Source organism: Aquila chrysaetos, chromosome 20, assembly GCF_900496995.4.
Source record: "Aquila chrysaetos chrysaetos chromosome 20, bAquChr1.4, whole genome shotgun sequence".
Classification (NCBI taxonomy): Eukaryota; Metazoa; Chordata; class Aves; order Accipitriformes; family Accipitridae; genus Aquila; species Aquila chrysaetos.
Window position 1 is genome coordinate 4,529,209 of NC_044023.1, and position 20,542 is coordinate 4,549,750.

At 34.3% G+C, this 20,542-nt stretch overlaps 2 protein-coding genes across 8 annotated transcripts in view; one reads left to right on the plus strand and one right to left on the minus strand.

Moving 5' to 3' along the window:
• The window catches only part of LOC115333254 (centromere protein P), a 166,212-nt gene that overhangs the window by 67,506 nt on the left and 78,164 nt on the right, over positions 1-20,542 (plus strand). The gene's annotated exons all lie outside the window — the stretch shown is intronic.
• On the minus strand, positions 430-18,860 carry ASPN (asporin). 5 transcript variants are annotated; one of them, XM_029995939.2, is made up of 10 exons: positions 17,972-18,859; positions 17,041-17,075; positions 13,397-13,442; positions 12,195-12,465; positions 10,401-10,513; positions 8,000-8,213; positions 7,511-7,621; positions 4,966-5,059; positions 3,154-3,292; positions 430-2,029 (listed from the first exon to the last, which is right to left on the minus strand). In XM_029995939.2, exons 4-10 carry the CDS (start codon positions 12,439-12,441, stop codon positions 1,832-1,834), a joined length of 1,116 nt encoding a protein of 371 aa, XP_029851799.1. In that variant the 5' UTR covers positions 12,442-12,465; positions 13,397-13,442; positions 17,041-17,075; positions 17,972-18,859; the 3' UTR covers positions 430-1,831. The 5 variants fall into 5 exon arrangements, with proteins under 5 accessions (XP_029851799.1, XP_029851798.1, XP_029851800.1 ...); XM_029995938.2 differs by lacking the exon at positions 17,041-17,075; XM_029995940.2 differs by lacking the exon at positions 17,041-17,075 and having other exon boundaries at positions 13,397-13,478.

Here is a 20,542-nt window from a genome sequence, read left to right on the forward strand (position 1 = left end):
ATTGCCTTTTTTTCCTATGTATACATCAGGCTTGTCTTCTAACACTGGTCTGTAAATAGAGATCATAGCTCTTCAGGCATGATGACACAGTGATGGCTAAAGAAGTCCATGATATAAATTAGACCAACTGATGAAGAATATGCTCATTAACTACTATTTTCAGTACTGATCAGTGCTTTCCCCCTGTTATTTGCTAGGAAATGCACTCCTCTAGAAACATCTTCAGAAGCCAGGAATAGAAAGATGCTTGGTGATCTGCAGATTTGTTTTGGGTTTTGTGTTTTGTTTAGTGTTTTGTTTTTATTCTGCCTTGAAGTATTTTATAGAATTTCTGTTTGCAAAAACTATTCCTCAGTAAAAGCCTCCCCTGGCCCGTTCTCCCTCCTCTCCCTGTGTGGTTTTGGCCCTCAACAGCATTAGCAGTGCTAACAAAGTATTAAACACAGAAAGACCAAGCAGATGAAAAATATCAGATGTTAGACTTGATGCTTATTGCTTACTGTACTTAGGGAGGTGATAGAAAGGCTGAGAAATTGGGAATTGCTTGATTTCTCTGTAGTATTTTCTTTTACTACTAGTCTGTGTCATTTCCCATAGCTGCTTCAAATAAAGTGTTGAATTTTTAACTTTGTGAAGAACAGCAGTGATAAATGATCTGCAAGGTGTGTACATTTGGAAAAAGGAAGAATAGAGAAAATAGAAGAGTCAGAAGGGTGTTTGGTTATAATCTCTGAATGTTTTGACATGACAAATCATGTAATCAAGTATACAAATGCAAGTTTTCTTTAAGTTTATTTAATTTATTTTGAATCCCAATAGCAAATATACAGTAAATAGATATATAAAATATCCATTTTATACAGTACTGTCAGTATTGAGAATTCTATGTGCTGACCTACGTAAGAAGTCAGAGCAGTTGAGTTCCAGCTATCTGCTTGCATTCAGCAATTTTAAGGTACTTTTAATATGGGATTCTTAACCCGTGTGATGTCAAAATATAAAAGAGGAAAATATTAAATGAAAAACACGATTACAGTTGTTATAGATAAAAAAAAAAATGTTTGTGCTGGCCTAAAGGGAGTTTAATAATCATTCCTATTAAGCTTGAAGCATATGATAAGTCTTGAATCCTACTTTTTAATGTTCAGAATGCATCAAATTATATTGATAGCACAATATTGAAGGACATTTCCCACTTGAAGTTGCAAGAAAAAAAAAAAAACGGAGAACTTTTAAAGGCTTTCTGCATGTTAGTTCTTGATATGAAATCCACCTTTATCTCACTTAATAGATTATAAAAATATGTTCTAGTTTAGAGAGGAAAGACCTTGCAATACCGTACCTTTTTATTGCATCTTTGCTCATTATAAAAAATGGCAGAAGAAGTTGTCCTTGAAGTCTGATTTTTTTTTTTTTCTTTGCAACTTTTCATACAACACTTTTTGGCAGAGGAAAAGGTCCTTACTGTGGAAAAAGTCACTTCCGCTTGATTTTTAGAATTTATTTGAAAGAAAGAATATGTCCAAACTATGTGATTTAAGTAAAGAATTTAACATCTATAATAGGAAACATCAAATACAGTTTCCAGTTGCACTTCCAAGAGTCCTTCCGTAAGATACAAAGGCTTTTGTTTAAATTATTCAAATGTAGGTTGAACATTGTCAAATAATACAATGGATCCTACTAACATATTGTTCCTAATTAATTATGTCTGAAATAGTAAATACTTTGTAAACTGATTAAATAGTGTAAAATTGGCATTTTTCTGCAGATTTCAAGTATTGTAGAACTGATTTGGACAAGTTGTTTTTTGAAATTACCAACTTCAGTATCATTTGAGGAAATTTCCAAGTTGCACGCTGTTTCTGGCTAAAATGCAACGGAAAGTTGAAGGCTGAACCTCCCAATACTTTACAGGATTATTGAAGAGGCTTATGCCACTGTATAACGCTTTCTTCTTTCTTCCTCCTGTTGGACAGAAATCATTCACTCCCAGTTTTGCAATATGATTAGAATGAAGGAAGACTACCTGCAGCAAGAAGAAAGAGCAAAATATAGTAATTAGTATGTAAATGGAAAAAATATCCAAACATTCATTGGCATATAGATAACTGAGGTTTTCTATACAGTCAGTTGGATGCAGACCTTAATAGTAACAGGAATTAAAAATTTGTGTTGAATCTTTAAAAAATGTCTCCCTTCTGCCACACTCTCTCCCCCCCCAAGAAGTTATATGGTATTTTATCAGTGTGTTGTCAGAAAAATTGGACTCTCTTCTTATGGAACTTTTTCCTAAAATGCAATTTTATATTCTCTTATAGTAAGAATTATACTGGTGCAGTATTATATTCTTGCATAATGCAAATTTTAAGTGATTTAATAAATTTTAAAAAGTAGTCTCTAGAAAAGTTGATATTAGGAGAGGTTTGTTTGTATGGTTATAGGAACAGATCAGTCTAATACAGATGTAGCTTAAATTAGTAAAAAAAAAACAGCAGGGAGAGGAGGCTTGTGATAGTAGAGTTTAGAATTTAAGTAATATAATGTACATTGACAAAAGAATTCTTTTGTTTCTATATCTATTTTTACATTACATTGTAAGTTGATGTTTGTTTGTTTGTTTTTAAATATATCGTAGAAGATTTTCCTTTAATTGGAAGTGAAATGAGAAGCGGAAAGAAATGAAGTTCAGAGGTAAAAGCTTTTACCAAATAGCTTATCATGCGCTCTGTCATCTATTCATTTGTTTTGAGGTCATCTTATCACAGAATTTATCTAGTTCTAAATACAAATTTTAAAATCTTATCTCATCATTTCAGCCTCAAATAATTTTCTTTGGATTTAAGGCTTTTCAGCATAGGAATGGAAAAATTTCCACGCTGGCTTGCTAATATGGAAACTATAATACAAACTTTTTGAAAACATTTTCTGGGTGTAGCATGTTGTTTCTGCCCCACCCCCAGAAGTGTTCCTGCTGTTTGATCTTGTTTATTTCTTCAAGTATATACCTGATTTCAGGATTTCCTAGTATGAGTCATGTCAAAATATATGTGACAGTTAATCATGCATTTTAATTATGTCCTAATCACTATGACAGTGTGAAAGTCAAACAACTCATAACTACCAAAGTTTTCTATTAAGTTAGTATATGACCTGCAGATATTTCAGTTCGGGTAATCCAGGAGGAACTTTCTTGAGTTTATTTTTTTCAAGATGGATTTCGCGTATGCTTGGTATGTTGGCAAAACTTCCATTTTCCACATCTTTGATTTTATTATTCCCAAGGCCTAGCCTAGAAATAGTACAAGGAAGCTTTAATTAAAGATTAATTAGCATTCACAACAGCATTGAAGAGCATACTTTTTTTTTAAAGTTTGAAATACACAGGAGTAGACATAAGGAAAAAGGAACTGGGGTAAGATGATGAAATCTTATCTCTGATAGAAAAAAACTACCATTGATCCAACAAGTATTTTTTTCTTAATTTAATCTCCACTTAAAGGACAGCAGCTAGCCTGATGTGAGCAATTGTCCAGTTTTGCATGCAGTTTTTCTACTTTTAGTGGCAAGAGTTAAAATGATAAACATCAACCAATTTGCTTTTAAAAGAAATCATGCCCTTTTATCAAGTAGCATAGTTACAAAGTATACTTAGAGTAGTAAAAAGTGTTGTTCCAATAAATAGCCAAAGAAGAGCAAGTCTTGCAAAGAAACAGTTATATATATATAAGTTAGTCAAAAACTTTGTATTTTAAAAATAAGCAGGACTACTTTCTTTCCTACTTCCACATTTTCCTTAATTTAGGCCTTAGTTAGATTTTTTCCTATAAGACTTCAGCCTGCATTGCTAGGAAGGTAATTCAGAAGGTCAATTTGGAGTTCCTCTTTCCACGCATCCTGCAATCCCCTTTTTGTCCTTTCTTAATTTCTTCAGAAACTGAAGTTGGTATCTAAATGCAGTTCAGTAGTTCCTCTTTGATAGTAGTTTCTATTACCAAATCAAAAATTCAGTGCTGCTCAGCCATATTTTCAGAGTACTTGACTGAGCTTTACAGAAAGAACTTCCTTCTTTTGTCCTACATCAGTGATACATTCCTCAGAAACATGCATTTTTTTCTTAAAGCCCATCATGTTTGGAAACCGTTATCAAGTTGTTTCCTTTACCAGCTACAGTATTCCTCTCAGGCTGGTTTTCAGGAGGTGAATTTATGTTCTCTTATAATTTACCAGTTTTCCCATGTGTTTATATAAAGACGTCTCAAATTTCCCTTTTCATGCCATCCTTTTGTATTTTTCTTTGGGGTGTGTATGGAGTGTTTCTTTCCAGTACACTTAGGCCTTCTGTAGAATTGAAAAGCTATTATGACTCTTAAATCCTATAAATTTAGTTGCAAGAAAGTCATTCTCTTCCTAAAATAAAAATCAGTTGATGTTACTGTATACCTCATTTTGGGTGGTGACTTGTGAGATGAGTGACCAAGGAGTTAAAATGCCTGGGCCTGGTAGGGAACAGGCTAGAGAAAAATACTGAATACTGTTGACAAATAATGTGACCACAAAGGTTCATATATTCTGAGTATGAGAAATAAATGCAATGCTTAATTGAAGCATATTACTACTAGCACATTAAGAGATATTATATAAAAGCCACACTATGTTACACAGCACCCAGGTGCCAGGAGGTAAGAATTTATAATGATTACATTTTGTAATCAGATGCTGTTCTTAACATACATTTCTACTGCGAACTGTAGGCAAGGCATGTATTAACAAGGGTGATGTTTGGGGTTTATTTTTTTGGTGGTTTGATTTTTTTTAAAGTTTGGTCTAATTTACAGCAGTTCTCACTAAAACACTTAAAATTTGTAATTCTCTTTTCTCCCATTAACAAGAAAAGTATCAAATAAGAGATCCTGCCAGGTATGACCTTTTATCAAATAAAATCCTTCTGCATGGGAATTTTACCTTTGAAGATCTTTATACCGGATAAAATCTTCAAGTTCGATTGTTGTGATCTTATTGTCATCTAAATGAAGTTCTAGTAGACTGGAGGGCAGTTCTGATGAAAAACAAATGCACAGTGTAAGAAAAATAAGCCAACTTATTTTTGTTGGAATATTTATTATGTTCCAAACAGCTGCTTTCCTTTGTGTTTAGGATTGGGTGAAGAATCTTAGGGGGGGTTGTCTGCATCAAAGAAATGGGTATTAGATACAAGTATGTTACTTAAAAAAAAAAAAAAACCAACATCATCAACATCATTTGGTTTAAAAGCAATTTAAACAAAAATTAAGATGTGAAAGCGCGTATGCTAATGTTAAGATTTCAGAGTTCCAAAATTTGGTATAATTTTGCTAGCTTTTTTATAATGGCTTTTGTGGATTTTGGTTAACTTGTCAAATATGTAAGTTGTTATGTGCAATTATCTAACAGCTGGTAGTCAAAATCCTACTCCTGTGCAACCAATGACAGTTTTTTGTAGATACGTATTTTCTTCCACACGATGTAATAACTGCGCTATTATAGCTCCTAAGATGTGATTTGGGAGGAAAACTTTCAGAATTCTTTAAGCAAAATTAGATATTTGGTATGCTCGTTCCCGTGCTGACTGCAGAATGTTTTCTCATGTGGTACCAAATAGTCCCAATTCAGAACTGGCAGTGAACGGACCAGGAGGTGGAGAATCTTTTTTACAATATCCTTCTAGTGAAGGCAGAGAAAAACAGTCACAAGTTTGAATTTCTATTTGCTGATCTTATGTTCAGTTTTACTAGCATCTGTCTAGATGGCACCCTGACACCAAGCAAGACAAACCACATGTTTTTGTTACTAATATGGCTTGGGAGAGCACTACTCCCATTGCTATTTGTTGTAGCATTACAATACTGAAGAAAAGTTGTATGCTTTACAGCCTGTCTTTATGCCAGTTGACATGCTTTGGTGTTTGTTTGTTTGGGCTTTTTTCCAGTTTACATTCCAGTTTACAATTCCACCGGGTGTTGCTTATGTCTGAGTTAGAATATTAAGAGGGAAGACTACCCATCTGTCCATTTTAGATTTTAAGTGCATTTTATAAGTGGTATTTTTTTAATCTTTTTGTGTTATTGTAACATTTGCAGATAGAAAGATCTACAAACTTAGTTTCCATTTGTGTAGAATATATTCACCATGAAATCCTGTTTGTTTATGATTTGTTTATGTATTTGACACCACAAATTAGACCTCATGCTGTGTTTTTTTATAGGAGATTTCTCTATAACAAAGACAAAATCTGAATCATTTTACAGTTTGGTTTTTTTGTTATTTTTGTGATAAGTGACAGGAGATGGTATGATGATAATACTAGAAGAATGTCTTTTTTTTGTGTTGGGGAGCATTACCATAGGCAGCCAGATAGTTTCTTATCTTAAAATTATCTGAACAATTGGGGTGAGTTGGTTTTGTTTGTTGTTGGGCTTTTTTTTTTAGTGTTCTCTTCTACAGGGATGCTTTTGCATATATATCTGTCTACAAGAAGAGATTAAATTTAATAAGAATCAAGTTCTTTATCTGACTGATCCAGAAATAAGTATCTTAGGGGCCAACATTTAGTTTCCCTGTAAGTTAATAAATGACATAACATATGGTATTATGCTTTGTTTCCCCCCTTTTTCTCTCAGCTAGTAGTTTTGAGCAGTTGAAAATCATGAGAATTTGGTTAAATACTACATTGACCTACAGAAAATGAAGATAGTGTTGTACTGAGTTCCTTCGTGCTACTCTTTTGTGTATGGAGGTCAGTGATTTGTAAAGTTAGTGTTTTAATTTATTGCTACCTCCAAATCACAAGTTAATTGTTTTATATGAAGGAGTGATTTAATCTTGAGGTATGTTATGTTGAATTTAATTAAAATATATTAAATTTTACTTAGCAAAACCCCATCAAAAGATGTATAAAATGCTGTATTGGTTTTTGCATTCAAGTGGTTATGTTGCAGAGCATATTTGAGCTACAGAATCACTTGAAACATTCAAAATTCAAGTTAGAACTTTGGGGGTTTCATTTTAAATGTGTAAAGAAAGTGGGAATTCTGTATCCCTTAGGACCCAGATCAAATATCGGGGGGGGTTATTCTTTCTTTGCAAGGATTTTTGAGAGGCAGGTGTGACAGATATGGAGTGACATATTATTACGATTTTCTTCACATTGTTTCTCCTGAGAGGAGTCTCTGGATGATTCTGAGAGGAGTGGACCTCCTGACAGGGAGAAGGCAGGAGATGGGGCTGGAGACTGAGAGTGCGCGCACTATGTGTGTGTGCGCACTATGTGTGTGTGCATGTGTGCACGTCCATGCACGCTTTTGGGATGTAGAATTGGATACTAAGTACAAAAAGAAAAATAAGGTAGGAGGTGGTTTGGTAGTAATGAACAATACAAAACAGAATTTATGACCATTTTAATAATCATATAGATGTTAAAGCATTTTATTTAGGAGTATAGGTAAAGTAGAAAAGATAAAACAAAACATACCTTTAGGAATTGAAGTTAATTTAGCTTCTGCAATTCTTATATGATAGATATTTACTCCTTCAAAAGCCCCTGGCTCTATTCCATCATTGTTAAGAGGATTTGCACTCATTTCTGTCCAAGGGAAAAGAAAAAAGTATTTATGGCATAGGAATTTTGTGTATGTTAGACTAAGTTATAAACAGCTGATTTCATTTTATTTATGACTTCAGATGTTCTAAGCATTAATTAATGTTTAGCTTTGATTACTTATTCAGAGGGGTAGAAGTCACAGCTTTTAGCGAATAAAGGCTGTCTTAACTTGGCTTGCAGGGTTACCAGAAACTTGACCTATGTAGCAACTTCACATAGAAATTAAATTGTGAAAAATAGTTTCCACAGCATGGATATCTCTTTAAGAGGAAATTGCACATTAGGGAAATGTTTGAATGAAAATTATAATATGTTACATTTTTGATAAAGACATTTTCTTTTCTACTTAATTGCACTTACCTAAAACATGTAGAGACTTCATTCCTTTAAATACGTCCTTGTGGATTTTCTTAACCTTATTAGCATGAATTCTGAGCTCTGCTAAAGTTTGTGGTAGATTTGTTGGAATCTCAGTTAGCTGGTTATGGGACAAATACAGTCGTCGTAGCTTCTTTGTTGGTTGAAAGGCTTTTGGATGAATCTTGGATATTTTGTTGTTGTTCAAAGCCAGTGCCTATGAGAGATAGGAAGAGCAGTACAAAGAAAATTTCTTTATACATGAATGTTATGATTTTGAATTTTAAGTAATGAATTTGATATACAATTTAACAATTAAGTATTTGAAATTTTTTATTTTTCTATCATACCAAACTTTAGCACTTTGTATATACTTCAGGCATTTCAATTGATTGTGAAAAACAAATAAGAACCTGGAAGCTGGAGCATCAACTAGAAGGTAGAGAAAAACTAGTCAGAGCTGACAAGGTGCCAATGGATAATGAGAAGAATTTGCAAAGCAATGTGTTTGTCTTCTTATATTTTGTGGGGTTGTATGGGGGACATATTCTTTTATTACGTTGTTGTTCCTTAATGCAGAGAAATTCTCAAAAGTCAGAATTTCATCTTTTATTTCAGCATAATGCTGCAAAATAAAAGTCACGTTTTTAATCTGAATTTCTTAAAAGTTAATGTCTGTATATGACTGATGCACATATGAATTTATATCTTATTTGCCGGAACTTTTCAACTGCTGTGAATTTAAGCCTCTCTTCTGTACAGTGCACTAGTGCTTTTTGGGGACAGTTTTTTCACTTGGTTGATATGTGTTATCAGAGAACTTGTGATGAGTTACTACAGACAACAAAATATGAGTTATCTGACATTATTTTGCATGTCAAATCACATCTCTGCATTTCCATACCTAGACTATTAATTTTTGTTCCTTTTTTACTTCTTTGAGCTGTTGGTAAGTCGTCTGGAATTGTGGAAAGAAAAGTAGAGCAAAACAGAATTAATTCCTGCCCCCCCCCCCCCCCCCCCCCCCCAAAAAAAAAAATGAGGATAGCTTAAGGAAATAAACAGGAAATGCTCCTTCTTAATCCAAGTTGCCATCTGTGCCTTTGCTAAGTAGACTTGTACTTAGACAAGTTCTACAAAGTAAACTTTGCTTTCAGTAAAAATTATGTTCTGCCTTGCCACAAATTAACTAATGAGAAAAATCAAAACAGCTCAGAGTTTTCAGTTACCACATAATTAAGTGGTGACTCTCATATATAATGTGGTGATTGCTGATGTATTGCCATGACTTTCTCAGTCATTGGAGGTTAGTTTCTGTAGATCTTTTATACTGAATATAAACCACAGTTGGTGTGTTTACCCTTAACTTGCTGGTAAGACCATTCTGTACCCAGATAGGAGACACTCGAGGGGAATTGGAAACACTTTGTTGCAAACAATGAATTTATATGGTTCCTATTTTTCCTATTCTAGCTTAACCCATAATAATTAGCAAGCTCATTCATAAACATTTAGATCCGGTAAATTTTCAGTTCTTGCTCAGAAACCAAATACGACTGAAAAGGATTTGGTTTATGTTGGTTTAATGTGTGTTTCATGTCTTTGTAATGTGGAATAGAATGTCATTAATATGCTATAACTTGTGGAACAGATTTGTCATTTTTACAATGAAAATTTAAAAATTGTCAATATTTGTTGTTAGTGGATCTAGAGTAATATCTTATGGAAATAAGTATTCCAAACCAGATTAAATCTACGTTTCCAGGCCTCTGAGACTCTCTTACTTTCTTTCATTATAAAAAAAGATTATTGTGTACTATAAATATATAGATTTATCAGTTGCGAGTGCTACTTATTTTAAAGCCTGTCTCTATGTGCATACTTGAGCATGTTAAAAAAAATAGTAGTAAAACACCTGACTTTTTCAGTAATTCAGTGTTGGTCTGTTTTCTGTTCAGGTAAATTGGATTTGTAACATTAGTTTCAGTGGTGTATGTGTTGTATGGTTTTGTTGTGTGCTTTTGAAAATACCCTCAGAAAATATCGTTCTTTGAGATTAAGTTCTTTCTACTATTTTACAGCTAAGCAGATAGAAAAGGAGCACTTGTCTTGCAGCCTTTAAAATGTAAGGAATGTTCCTGTGCATGCTAAGGACTGAAGAAATCTTGAGGATCTTTTTGGTGAGGTACATACGGTACACTTCCTGCATGTTGTAGAAAGTAGCATAGTTCTTGCAGCTCAAAGAAATTTGCTTCTTACTGTGTGGGAGCAGTCAAATATGCAGATGTTAGACTGTATTTTTATGGATGCTATTGGAGAAAAAAAATACCATTTGTATTTTAAAAATATCAAAATATTTCAGATTGCTAAATAAGATTTCAAACTTGGAAAATAGCAAGCTTACATAAAGTGATGTGAGTCCTTGGAGATCGTTTTCCTTGACCTCTTTAATTTTGTTGTTTTGAAGGTCAATCATACGAGTATCTGGTGGAATGTTGCGAGGTATTGATGTCAAACCTATTTAAGTATGTGACATAAACAGAAACATCACGTGCCTGTATATAAGTCCAAAGAAATTAACTGCTAAACAGCAAAGCACAGAAAGCAGCCCTTGGAGAATCTGGGGCTGTGGTTTTGTATTGAGGAACAGGGCTGTTGCAGTGGCTTTAAGGGATTTCTGCTCAGTGCTTGAATGCTCCTTTCTACCTCTGCACTGCCCTATCCATTGTACTGGCACAGTTGCTTATAGAGCTGTACAGTTAACATCAGGGCTGAGAAATGTATTCTTAGTAAAAGTGGACAAAGGATGGTCTTCCAGCTGCCAGTACTTAATTACCAGCTATATAAATCCCCCAATCCAGTTCACTGTTCAGTTACAAAAACACTTCAGTTCATGCCATCTGAGATCCTGAATCAGCAGAAGAGACTAGCAAGGTATAGTAACTTTCTTTTCAGTGGAAATGCTGATGCATCAAATGCTAAATGCTTGTCCAGTTTATTAACACTTATTCCATAATTAATAGGTTACAGTTATTTAAAGATGGAGTCTATTAATAGGGGGTTTTTTTCTATGTGTGAACTTTAAGCGGTTTGCAATCTGTTGACCAGATGCAATAAAAACAGTTTATTGCTGTCAGCAAAAGTCCATTTTGATTCCTTAATAATGACACATCTTTAAAAACCTCAGCAATTTATGTATTGACTCAATATTTCTGACATGAGGAGTCTAGGATTAAGTTTAGGATGGTGGCAGAGCTGTGATGAGAACAAATGTCATTGTCACTGTGCTAGTGGCAGGAGCATAGTCCTTTGATTACCTTGAATCATGGGAAAACTTCAACAAACACTACTTCAAATTGGCACGATTAATAATAATTCATATTTAGGACTAGCATGTATCTGCAGCAGTGACAGTAGCAGATTTGCCTTTTGTTAAAATGTTGTTACCAGTGATGCACACTTTAGTGGAAGTTAAGCTGAGCAAATAATTTGTATGCCATTTATGCGCTCATGTTAAACTTCCTTGCGGTTTATTTATGGCCTCTTTTTCCTTTGTTATGTTTTCTTGTCATTTGACCTGTTGCTTTGTAGTTGTGAATGAAGTACTTCTTTAGCCACAGTCTTTTTTGGAGGGACTAATAGCTTGTCTAATGCAAACAGAAGATACAGCAAACTTTTGTGCTCCTCTGTTTGGATGTAACTTCATGCAAGTAAAAGAAAAAGGGGAAAGTATAATCTAAAATCTAAATGTAAGCGTTTTCAAATTCTGTAATTTTTCTCTTAGTTGATAAAAAGCATTGCAGATTATTTAGTACTTACTAACCCCGATCAGTATTCAGTTAAATAGTTTTACAGTTATTTGTTATATATTATAAAAGCCTTTCTATTCTATGTTGTTACAGATAGAAGTCATTGCTAATGGAAGGTGGCTATAGCAGCTTATTAATTTTTTAAACTGATGCACATGAACTGGGAAAACATTTGTGTTGTAAAAAGTGCTGGACACAAATTAGTTGCTGGACATGAATTGGATATGGTTTGTAAGCCTAATTGAAAAAATGTAAGCTCCTTTTGAAAATGACTACTACAGGAATATGTGAAAGTGTCCAATTTATGGAGCTGTAGAATTCATCTTTTTAAAAGGCAAATCCTCCAAAGGGGAGTCCAGTGGAGAACAGACACACAAATTCATTCTTACCTAGGTCAGAGCAATGGACAACTCTCACATAGCATTGGCATCCAAAGGGGCATACTGGGAATAGATCAAAAGGAATTAGTGGTATAATTGGTTCAGTGGTTGGGAATAGAGAGTTGTCGTCATCATAATCATCATCATCTTCTTCCATATCTTGGAGCATCATATTCTTTAGTGTAAAATATGAAGGACCAATGAGAGGTTTGGCAGAGCACAAAGCCAAGAAGAGAAGGAGCGTGTATTCTTTCATATCTTCTTAATCAGGATAGCCAATCTTGAAGAGGAAAGTAAAACAAACAAACCCAAACACAAGAATCGGTGAATGTAAAACAGCAAATAAAGCTATTGAACTATTTATTTCACTCACTGCTACAGTCTGTGGTCCTGAAAAATGGTCTGTTATGAATATTAAGGTTTAATTAGTGTATGAAGGATGAAAAATATAAAAAGTATTTTAAATAAAAATATTGTTATAAATTTATATATTATAACATTAAAAATTATTTTAAGTGAAATTCATTAGATACTAATCTTATATCAAACTTTTTTATCTGAGTTTAAAAAATAGTATCATCATTTGCTTCAAGCTTTGAAGTGTAATTTTTGTAGTAAATTTTACCAGGACTTGGAATTGGATTTATTTTATTCATTCTTGATGAAAAAATATTTTTAATGGGATACGTGAGCATATGCGCATTGCTTGTATCCAGAAAATCGGGAAATACTTCATCAGCAATGCATGAAATGCACTCATCAGGATAATCCATAAGCACTTGTTATTCTGCTCCCTGAACACTTCTAATTAAACTCTCCTTCTTCTAATCTGGAAAAATAGAGTTTTCAGTCCTGACAACAGCTTTTCCCATATTCCAGTCATTCGTTTATTACTGCTGTTGATAGAAGTTCACCTCTGTATGCAAGCACATTAGTATTGACTTTTATTTGTTGAGGGCTCTTTTCTCTGACAAGGGCTTGCAAGTTATGAATCTCTGTCATTTGAAATCAGTAACTTAAATTACATGCAGAAAAAAGCTGGAAGCCAGTACTTTTGTGTGCATATTTTCTCAATAAACATGGGGGGGGTTTTTAACCTATTTTTGTCATCATAGGGCCTGTACGTGATAGCTAGGCAGCCAGCTGATAGGAGATGAAAATGCGCTGTGGTTGAATTTAATGCCATGAAACCCAGCAGCTTTCTAGATTACCTTTAACTTGAAAGTATCTTTCTTGTGTAATCGAAGGTCCTTCGGTCTAGAAGACAGAAAGATGTTGGATCAGTTAGTGTACCTTCAAAGCAGAAAACCCCATGTCAGATAGCTACAATTATTTTTTCCTGATGTTATTGAGAAGAATACACAAGTTACGAAGGACTTAAAAAGTAGATTTGTCTTTAGAAAAACATGGCAGATTCTGTCTTACTGCAGCTGTTCATTCAATTTTATTCTGCTTCTCTGAGTTCTAATTTTACCAGATTTCTTTTAGCCACACCTGACTGGGAAAACAAGTAGTCCAGTCCTACAATATACTGTGTTACCTGAGTAATGATGATCCACAGGTCAAAACCCTTACATATTTTCTACATACTCTATTCTAAAGATGATTTTATTGACTCCTATAAAACTAGACACAAGGGGAAATGGAGATAGTAAGAACTGCCACAGGGTGTCTTGCAACTCTGTGAGAAAAGACTGTAAATTCAGCCCTTAGCTCTACATTGTTCCCTCCAAAGCCCAATTCCGGAAGTCATCTGGATCCTACAGTATGCTGTGCAAACCAAGAGGGGCTGCTGTGCATTCTATTATGCATATCCTGTTTATAAAAATGTTTCTATTTAGACTATCATAGACCTCTTTAGGGAAAGACTAAACAGATGTAAATTCTTGTTTGATCACCTAATTAAATGTTTGCTGATCTGTTTATAGCTGAAAAGTGTCTTTATGTAGACATTTTGTCATTGGTCCTCAATCACAGGAGGAGGAGTGCACTGGTTCGTATAAGGGTATCGACTTGGCTTATTCAAAATTCTGAGTTTTTGTTTGTAATGCTTTTTCTCTGTACAAGGTCATTTTAATGTTTCTTGTATATGATTCTTACAGCATTAAAATGCTGTGTATTACATACATTGCTACTACTGTAACTGTGTATGTTTCAGGGTATATAAAAAGAAAAAAAGCTAACACTATTTAGATTTCTTAAAACTCACCCCTTCGAAAAGAATGCAGTGACTCCTTTCTCGCAAATATGTGTCTGAGAACAGAAGCACAATATACTATGTATCTTGCAGGTATGCATCACATAAGTAAGTTTAATATTTATTATAATCTTCCAGTTGCATGCTCATTTGAGTAGTGTGTGTATCTTTTAATGATCTAACAATCTCTTAAAAGAATCTTCACATATATTTTTCCCATATATTTTCCTTTGTGTTCAAAATAATGTTCTCTTTCAATGCTCCTAGAAAGAATTTTACAGTTGTACTTGCAATCCTATACAATGTGTTTTCTTGAAAGAGTGTTTGAATATAAACAGTGCTGGGAACAAGATGTGGAACCTACATTTGTTTCTTTGGTGAGAATTGTGGTCATGTCTGGCTGTACCCATTTGCAATATTTGGCTCTTTCAATGTTGTGTTTCACCTTCAGCAAAACAGTCAAAATGCTCAATACTTTAGTCATACCATTAATTAGTAGATGAGGAGTTTGAAGCCTTTCAGACTTCCGAGTTCTCCTTATTCTTGGACAAGTGCTTTAATGGCTGGGTTTTCACAGATGGGCACTCAGGCTGGTCTTCCCCTGGCTACTTAGGTATTAAGTGACAAAACACTCTGTGCTTTATTCAGTGGTGTTGTACAATTTCTGCATGTAGGATATCAAGTGTTGTAGCATGTATCCTGTCTTGGGACATCTAGTTTCCAAGTCCCGGCTGACTTCTATTTGTGGTAGGCACTGGAGGTATAGTTTTACTGTATCTAAAGATAATCTTTCACATACGTTCCTGAAATGCTTTTCTGGATCTGGTGCTAGGAACTTGTCTTATGAAACAATTTAAAAATCTGTTTTCACACTTGCACCTGTAGCAAATGGATTGCATATTTCCTTTCAGATATTCAAAAAACTAATTATGATTTTGACCTATGAAAAGGTTGAGGCTGTGATTGGAGTAGTGGCCAGTTTGAACTCTTGAAAAACATGCATTGTTAACAGTTCTAGAAACATAGTATTGAAATATGTCATTGATGACGTATATTAGTCCTGTGAGTTAAATCTCTTGAAAACAAGTCCATATACAGAAAGAAGCATGAGTTGTGATACTTTTTTTTTTTTTTTTAAATGAAAGAGAAAAAGCCCTCACTTCATCTTCCCATTTTGCCATTAGGAAATCCTTATGGCTAATTAGCTTTGTAGTTAGGGGTGACAGTCAAGTTTGACTCCAGGTTTGCATTGGCCAAAGAACTGGATTTTATGGAGGTTTTTATTTTTTTTTCCTGGCTGAGGTTTTGAGTTTCCCAGTTAATAGGTGTTGATATGTCTCTGTAGAAATGCTCTGACTCTGCAGGTCATGAAAAAGAACTTATACAAACTTTTTGCATGCTTAAACTTCAAGAGTAAGAGAACTAAAAGAAAATGAAACCCTAAAGTCCAAGATTCTAGTGATCTTTCTGGAAATACTTTAATTATTTTATCATGACAATTTTATGAAATATTTCATTAATTTTTTCAGAAAATACAGTTCATTAATACAGCTCTACTAATGGTTCACTGCTGCCACTTGAGGCTGGTTCTGCTCCTAGGTATGTACTTCCAGTTCTCTCATACCAGCTCTTCTACTCAGGCTGTTTGCTGAGCTGATTGAACTCACTAAACCAGCATAAAACTGATGTGAGCGAGGAAAAAAACCCAATACATTCTTTCCAGCTGAACAAACTGAATCAGTCTGAGTATCAGAGCCAGCACAAAGGAATGGGTGGAACAGCCTGGTTTAGGGGGACGGAATGTTAAATGGAAAGAGAAGGAAGGAGAAGAGGTGGGACAGCCATTCTTGACATATGCAAGCTGTTAGACAGGCTCAGGTGTTCTGCTTAATAAGACCCTGAACAAACGATTGTTGCTTGGACAAAGTCTGGCCTTGTCCATTCACATTTTTACAGACCGGAACATTGAAGATGGGTTTGAGAAAGAGTGTAGCAAATTCAAGGAAGGCTCATGTACTTCTTCATAGCAATTATACTTACCCTTCAGGACAAAAAGCTTCTGAATAGCACCTTTTAGCTGGAACACTAACCACCCCAAAGTGAGGTCATTGAATGTGGAGAGTACACTTTATATGTAGAGATGCTGTAAGGCTCACTTTCTTTCCTGAAGTATGAAACAATACCAAAATCACTGTACTAATTGTTTGGGACATACTTATTTTCACTAATGTGGTGATCTTTACCAAAACTCTTGCCAAACAACACATGGAAGTTAGGAACTTTTAATGCTATTAGTTTAGGATAATACTTATCATTCATAACTAATTAAATGCAGGTGATGTCACAGTATGTTAATATGATTTAAAAGTTTCAGAGATTGTGTGGAAAATTTCCACGTAAGTGTGCAATAGTTCTGTGACATGAAAATTCTAAACATGAATTATGGGAAGAAAAATACTTTCTGTGAGGATAGGAGTTATGTTGTTAATATGGGATGTGTGCATTAAAAAAGAAATGTCTGGATTCCTTGCAGTTGCATGCCAGTCCTGCAGCATGCGGTCTTTGTTGTCTTACCAGTTATGACACTGAAGGAGTTAACAGGTAAAGTTTTAAGACTTAAAAAGACTCTAAATTATATTTAGAAATCACTTCTGTTACCAGTCTATGGAGGCAAATTTCCGATGGCATTGTTTCTGAAAAGGAAATGTTTAAATGACACAGTGGTGGTCTTTACAGAGGCAAAGAAAAATCCCTGTGTTCATTAATAACACAAATCATTGCGCTGTGCACAGATTTTGTCCAAAGAAAGGCAAGACCATAGCTGTTTTGAAAGCTATGTTTAAAAATAGTTCTGGTTCTATTAGTCATTGTCCCATTCCAGAAGTAAAAGGAGTTTATGTTTAACTCCTTGTCTACTCTACTGATGTATTTAAATTGCTTAAGAAAAACAGGAGGAAATTTTTTTGGTCAGTAAGATTACTGAAGAAATGATTCTGTCTTGAGAAATAGTCCAATGTTGAAGTAATGTAGTATAATGATGAATAGCATGTTTACAAAATAAGTCATATTTAGAGAGTATTTACTTTTTATGGAAAACTGTTTGACTCGTGTTACTGAATACGATCTGTGAGTGTTTTTAGGTTGTAGCTCATCTACAGTTCACTATTTCATGTGTCGTTTTTAATTACTTTGCTGATATCTACTTTAAAAAAAAAATCCAAATTGAATACCAAGTTACAGAAAGGTAACACTGAATTGTAACTATAAGAACTGCTATAATTGTAGCATAGATTTTCATAGATTGTAATAACTGAGGAAAAAAACTTTATTGTCAGTTGTTAAGTCTTTCTGACAAGTCTGTCTTTAGTAGTTAAATAATTCACTGTAGCTTTTTTTCTTTGCTTTGCAGCTCAGATGTAGTAAATACAGAATTATTTCAGCTGCAAAGTAGATTTTCAAATGTTCCATAAAAAGTGGTACTTCTAACTCCAAATTACCTGACATTATTAATCTGCACATAGTGACTGACAACCTGTTGCTTAATTCTTTATTGCTATTTATATAGAATAGATATTCAAACTGGACATACCTTGCAAGTTTGATTGTTCTTCTGGAAGCACTGTGATAATCCACCTGAGATCTTTATGTCCAGTTATTTAATATTAAAAAAAAAAAAAAAAAGAGAGAGAGAGAGAAAGGAAGTTAGGCTGAGCTCTGTGAAATGGAAAGTAAATATAAATAAAAATTCCACTCCCAAACTTCTTGATCCTCCTGGCACCGTGGGTGATAGCAGAGTAAAGTGCTGCTTCAGATTAGCCCATCTTAGTACTGAAGAATGATATTAAGACGACTTGTTACCACTCATATGTTTTTCATCACTGCCTGTATTACAGCCAAAACTTCTGGCTTAACTCTAGACGTCTAGTGGAAGACTTTGTAAAACCTGTAGTTTAATAATAGTTGACATCAGGCCATTGGAAGTACAGTGAGGTCTATTTCAGGTCATTCCTGCTATGGAATCACACTTACTTATGATCTCATTAGCCTTTATGCTTTAAAAAGTGTGACTTGAATAAATGTATAAAACCTTAGACATTGGTAGAGTAAGCCAATAGCTTACCGTGATCAACATGTTGCCAAACCTTTCTAAAATTATAAAATTAGGACTTTGTTGTGTAGTTACGTATAAATTCTATCTCTTGGTTTCAGTAGACAACTATCTGGCTGGGGAAGATGGTTCAAGGATGTAGAATGTAGATCAAATTTTATTAGTATAGTTAATTCATTTCTCTTGTGTATTAGAAATAAAGCATAACTTTTATTTAAAACAGAGACAATATTTGCAATATTCTGTGATAAGGATTGAAGTTGTGAGCTTAAAACAAAGTCCTTGAGAATTTGCCCTGCTGTATGGTTTTTACTGCCATGCACATCACAATATTTAGAAACTGGGTTATTCTTTGTTCATCTTCTGTAGGCTACCTGTTTATGTATACTTAAGAAAAGTATGACTAATTGGGTTTACCTAAAGCAAGTTTCATAGTCAATGTTTGTATCTTTAAATTTACAATACACGATATCTATCCAATTCCATGCACATCTGATTTCGTCCATTTCTTTAATTAGCTCCTATGTTAGGCGTCTGGTCTTGCTGCAGAAAAATAGCCTGGAAATTTTGGTTTTTTAACATACATGTAATGTGGTGCTGTTTGCAAAATGATGGTTTAGGTGGCATATTAGTTATTTTGTCTACTGTACTTTCTTAAGGAAGAAAAAGATACTATGCCAAAATTTAAAACTTTGGTGCTATCATATCAAACAAGATAAGGCTTGTGTTACCTGCTGCATTGTTTTTGCATGTGTTCCCATTCCAGTAGCATAGACAAATGATGATAAAGATTGTCCCTATCACTTTTCCCATGGAATGAAATTACGGTTTCAAAAGCAATCACATTCCCACATAAAAATCTGAAGGATGATCTTAAACTTTTTGAAATCTCAAATTGCATTATCTACATTCTCTTGCCTGCATTTAGAAACCAAAGCTTCCTAAGCAAACAGTCCCCTGTGTTTTGAATAGCTTGGTTTGGATGCATTTACTTGAGCAACTTAGTATTAAATTGCTGTTTAAAAAAACCCTCCAACACTTTCTTGGCTCTTTAATCGAAGAGAGTGGGACCTGAGGGTCGTGATATAAATGTACCGGTTTCTTCTTTTTCACTTCTCCTTTCAATAGTAAAGCATTGAATCAGCAATTTCAGTTGATCCTAGTTTTGCAGCAACGCTTCCTGTTCCTGATGTTTAGCAACATCTCAGTTTTGGATAAATACTTTATTTTAATTACTGTTTTCTCTTTTTAGTTGATCCTGGAGGTAGAAACACATTCCTGCGTGCATAAAGTTTGTCATAGCCATACTATATAACGAAGCTGACATGTAGAGTGGTACTATCTGGAAAAAATGTAACTATATAATGGATTATCTAATATTTTGTACAACGTATAGCATCAATATGGTAGAAATAAATATTGCTTACATTGACATGCTGTTTTTGTAATGAAACTGTTTAATATCTCAAGACACGGATTTAGTATTTTGATTGTGAATATAATTGCATTCTAAAATAAAATATCCAGAAGTCACCTTTTCAGGTCTCTTGACTACCAGATTCTGATCTTTAGATGTTAGCTGTTGATACCAATACTACAAACTAAAATAGGCCAGTGGTTCTCAATCTACTTTATGAGCCTGTTCTTTTAAACATTTGCAGCATATTTCCAATTTACTAAAAACTGACTACTATTGCAGAATTCCTCTTCAGAATCACTGTTTCCAGTATATTTTAATTTTTGGACCCAAAGTCGTTACAGGAGCCAGCACAGTGGGGCAGCTGTGGAGTTCTGAATGAAAGTTGGAATGTGCAAACAAATGAATTGATGCTAGGTACTTGGGTCAATGTTCCTCTCACTTCTTAAGGTAAGACTACAGTGTACTTCTGTAGAATGTGTAGCAGCTGTTCAAAGGCTGTAGCTGCAGCCTTCTGAGGTAGGATCAAATGCAGCTTTCTTGGCTATATTGTAAAGCAGTTGCTTTGAGGTGATATAGTTGAAGATGCTATTAAAAGGAAAAATGATGGTATCTTATTGCATCTGATGTTTCAT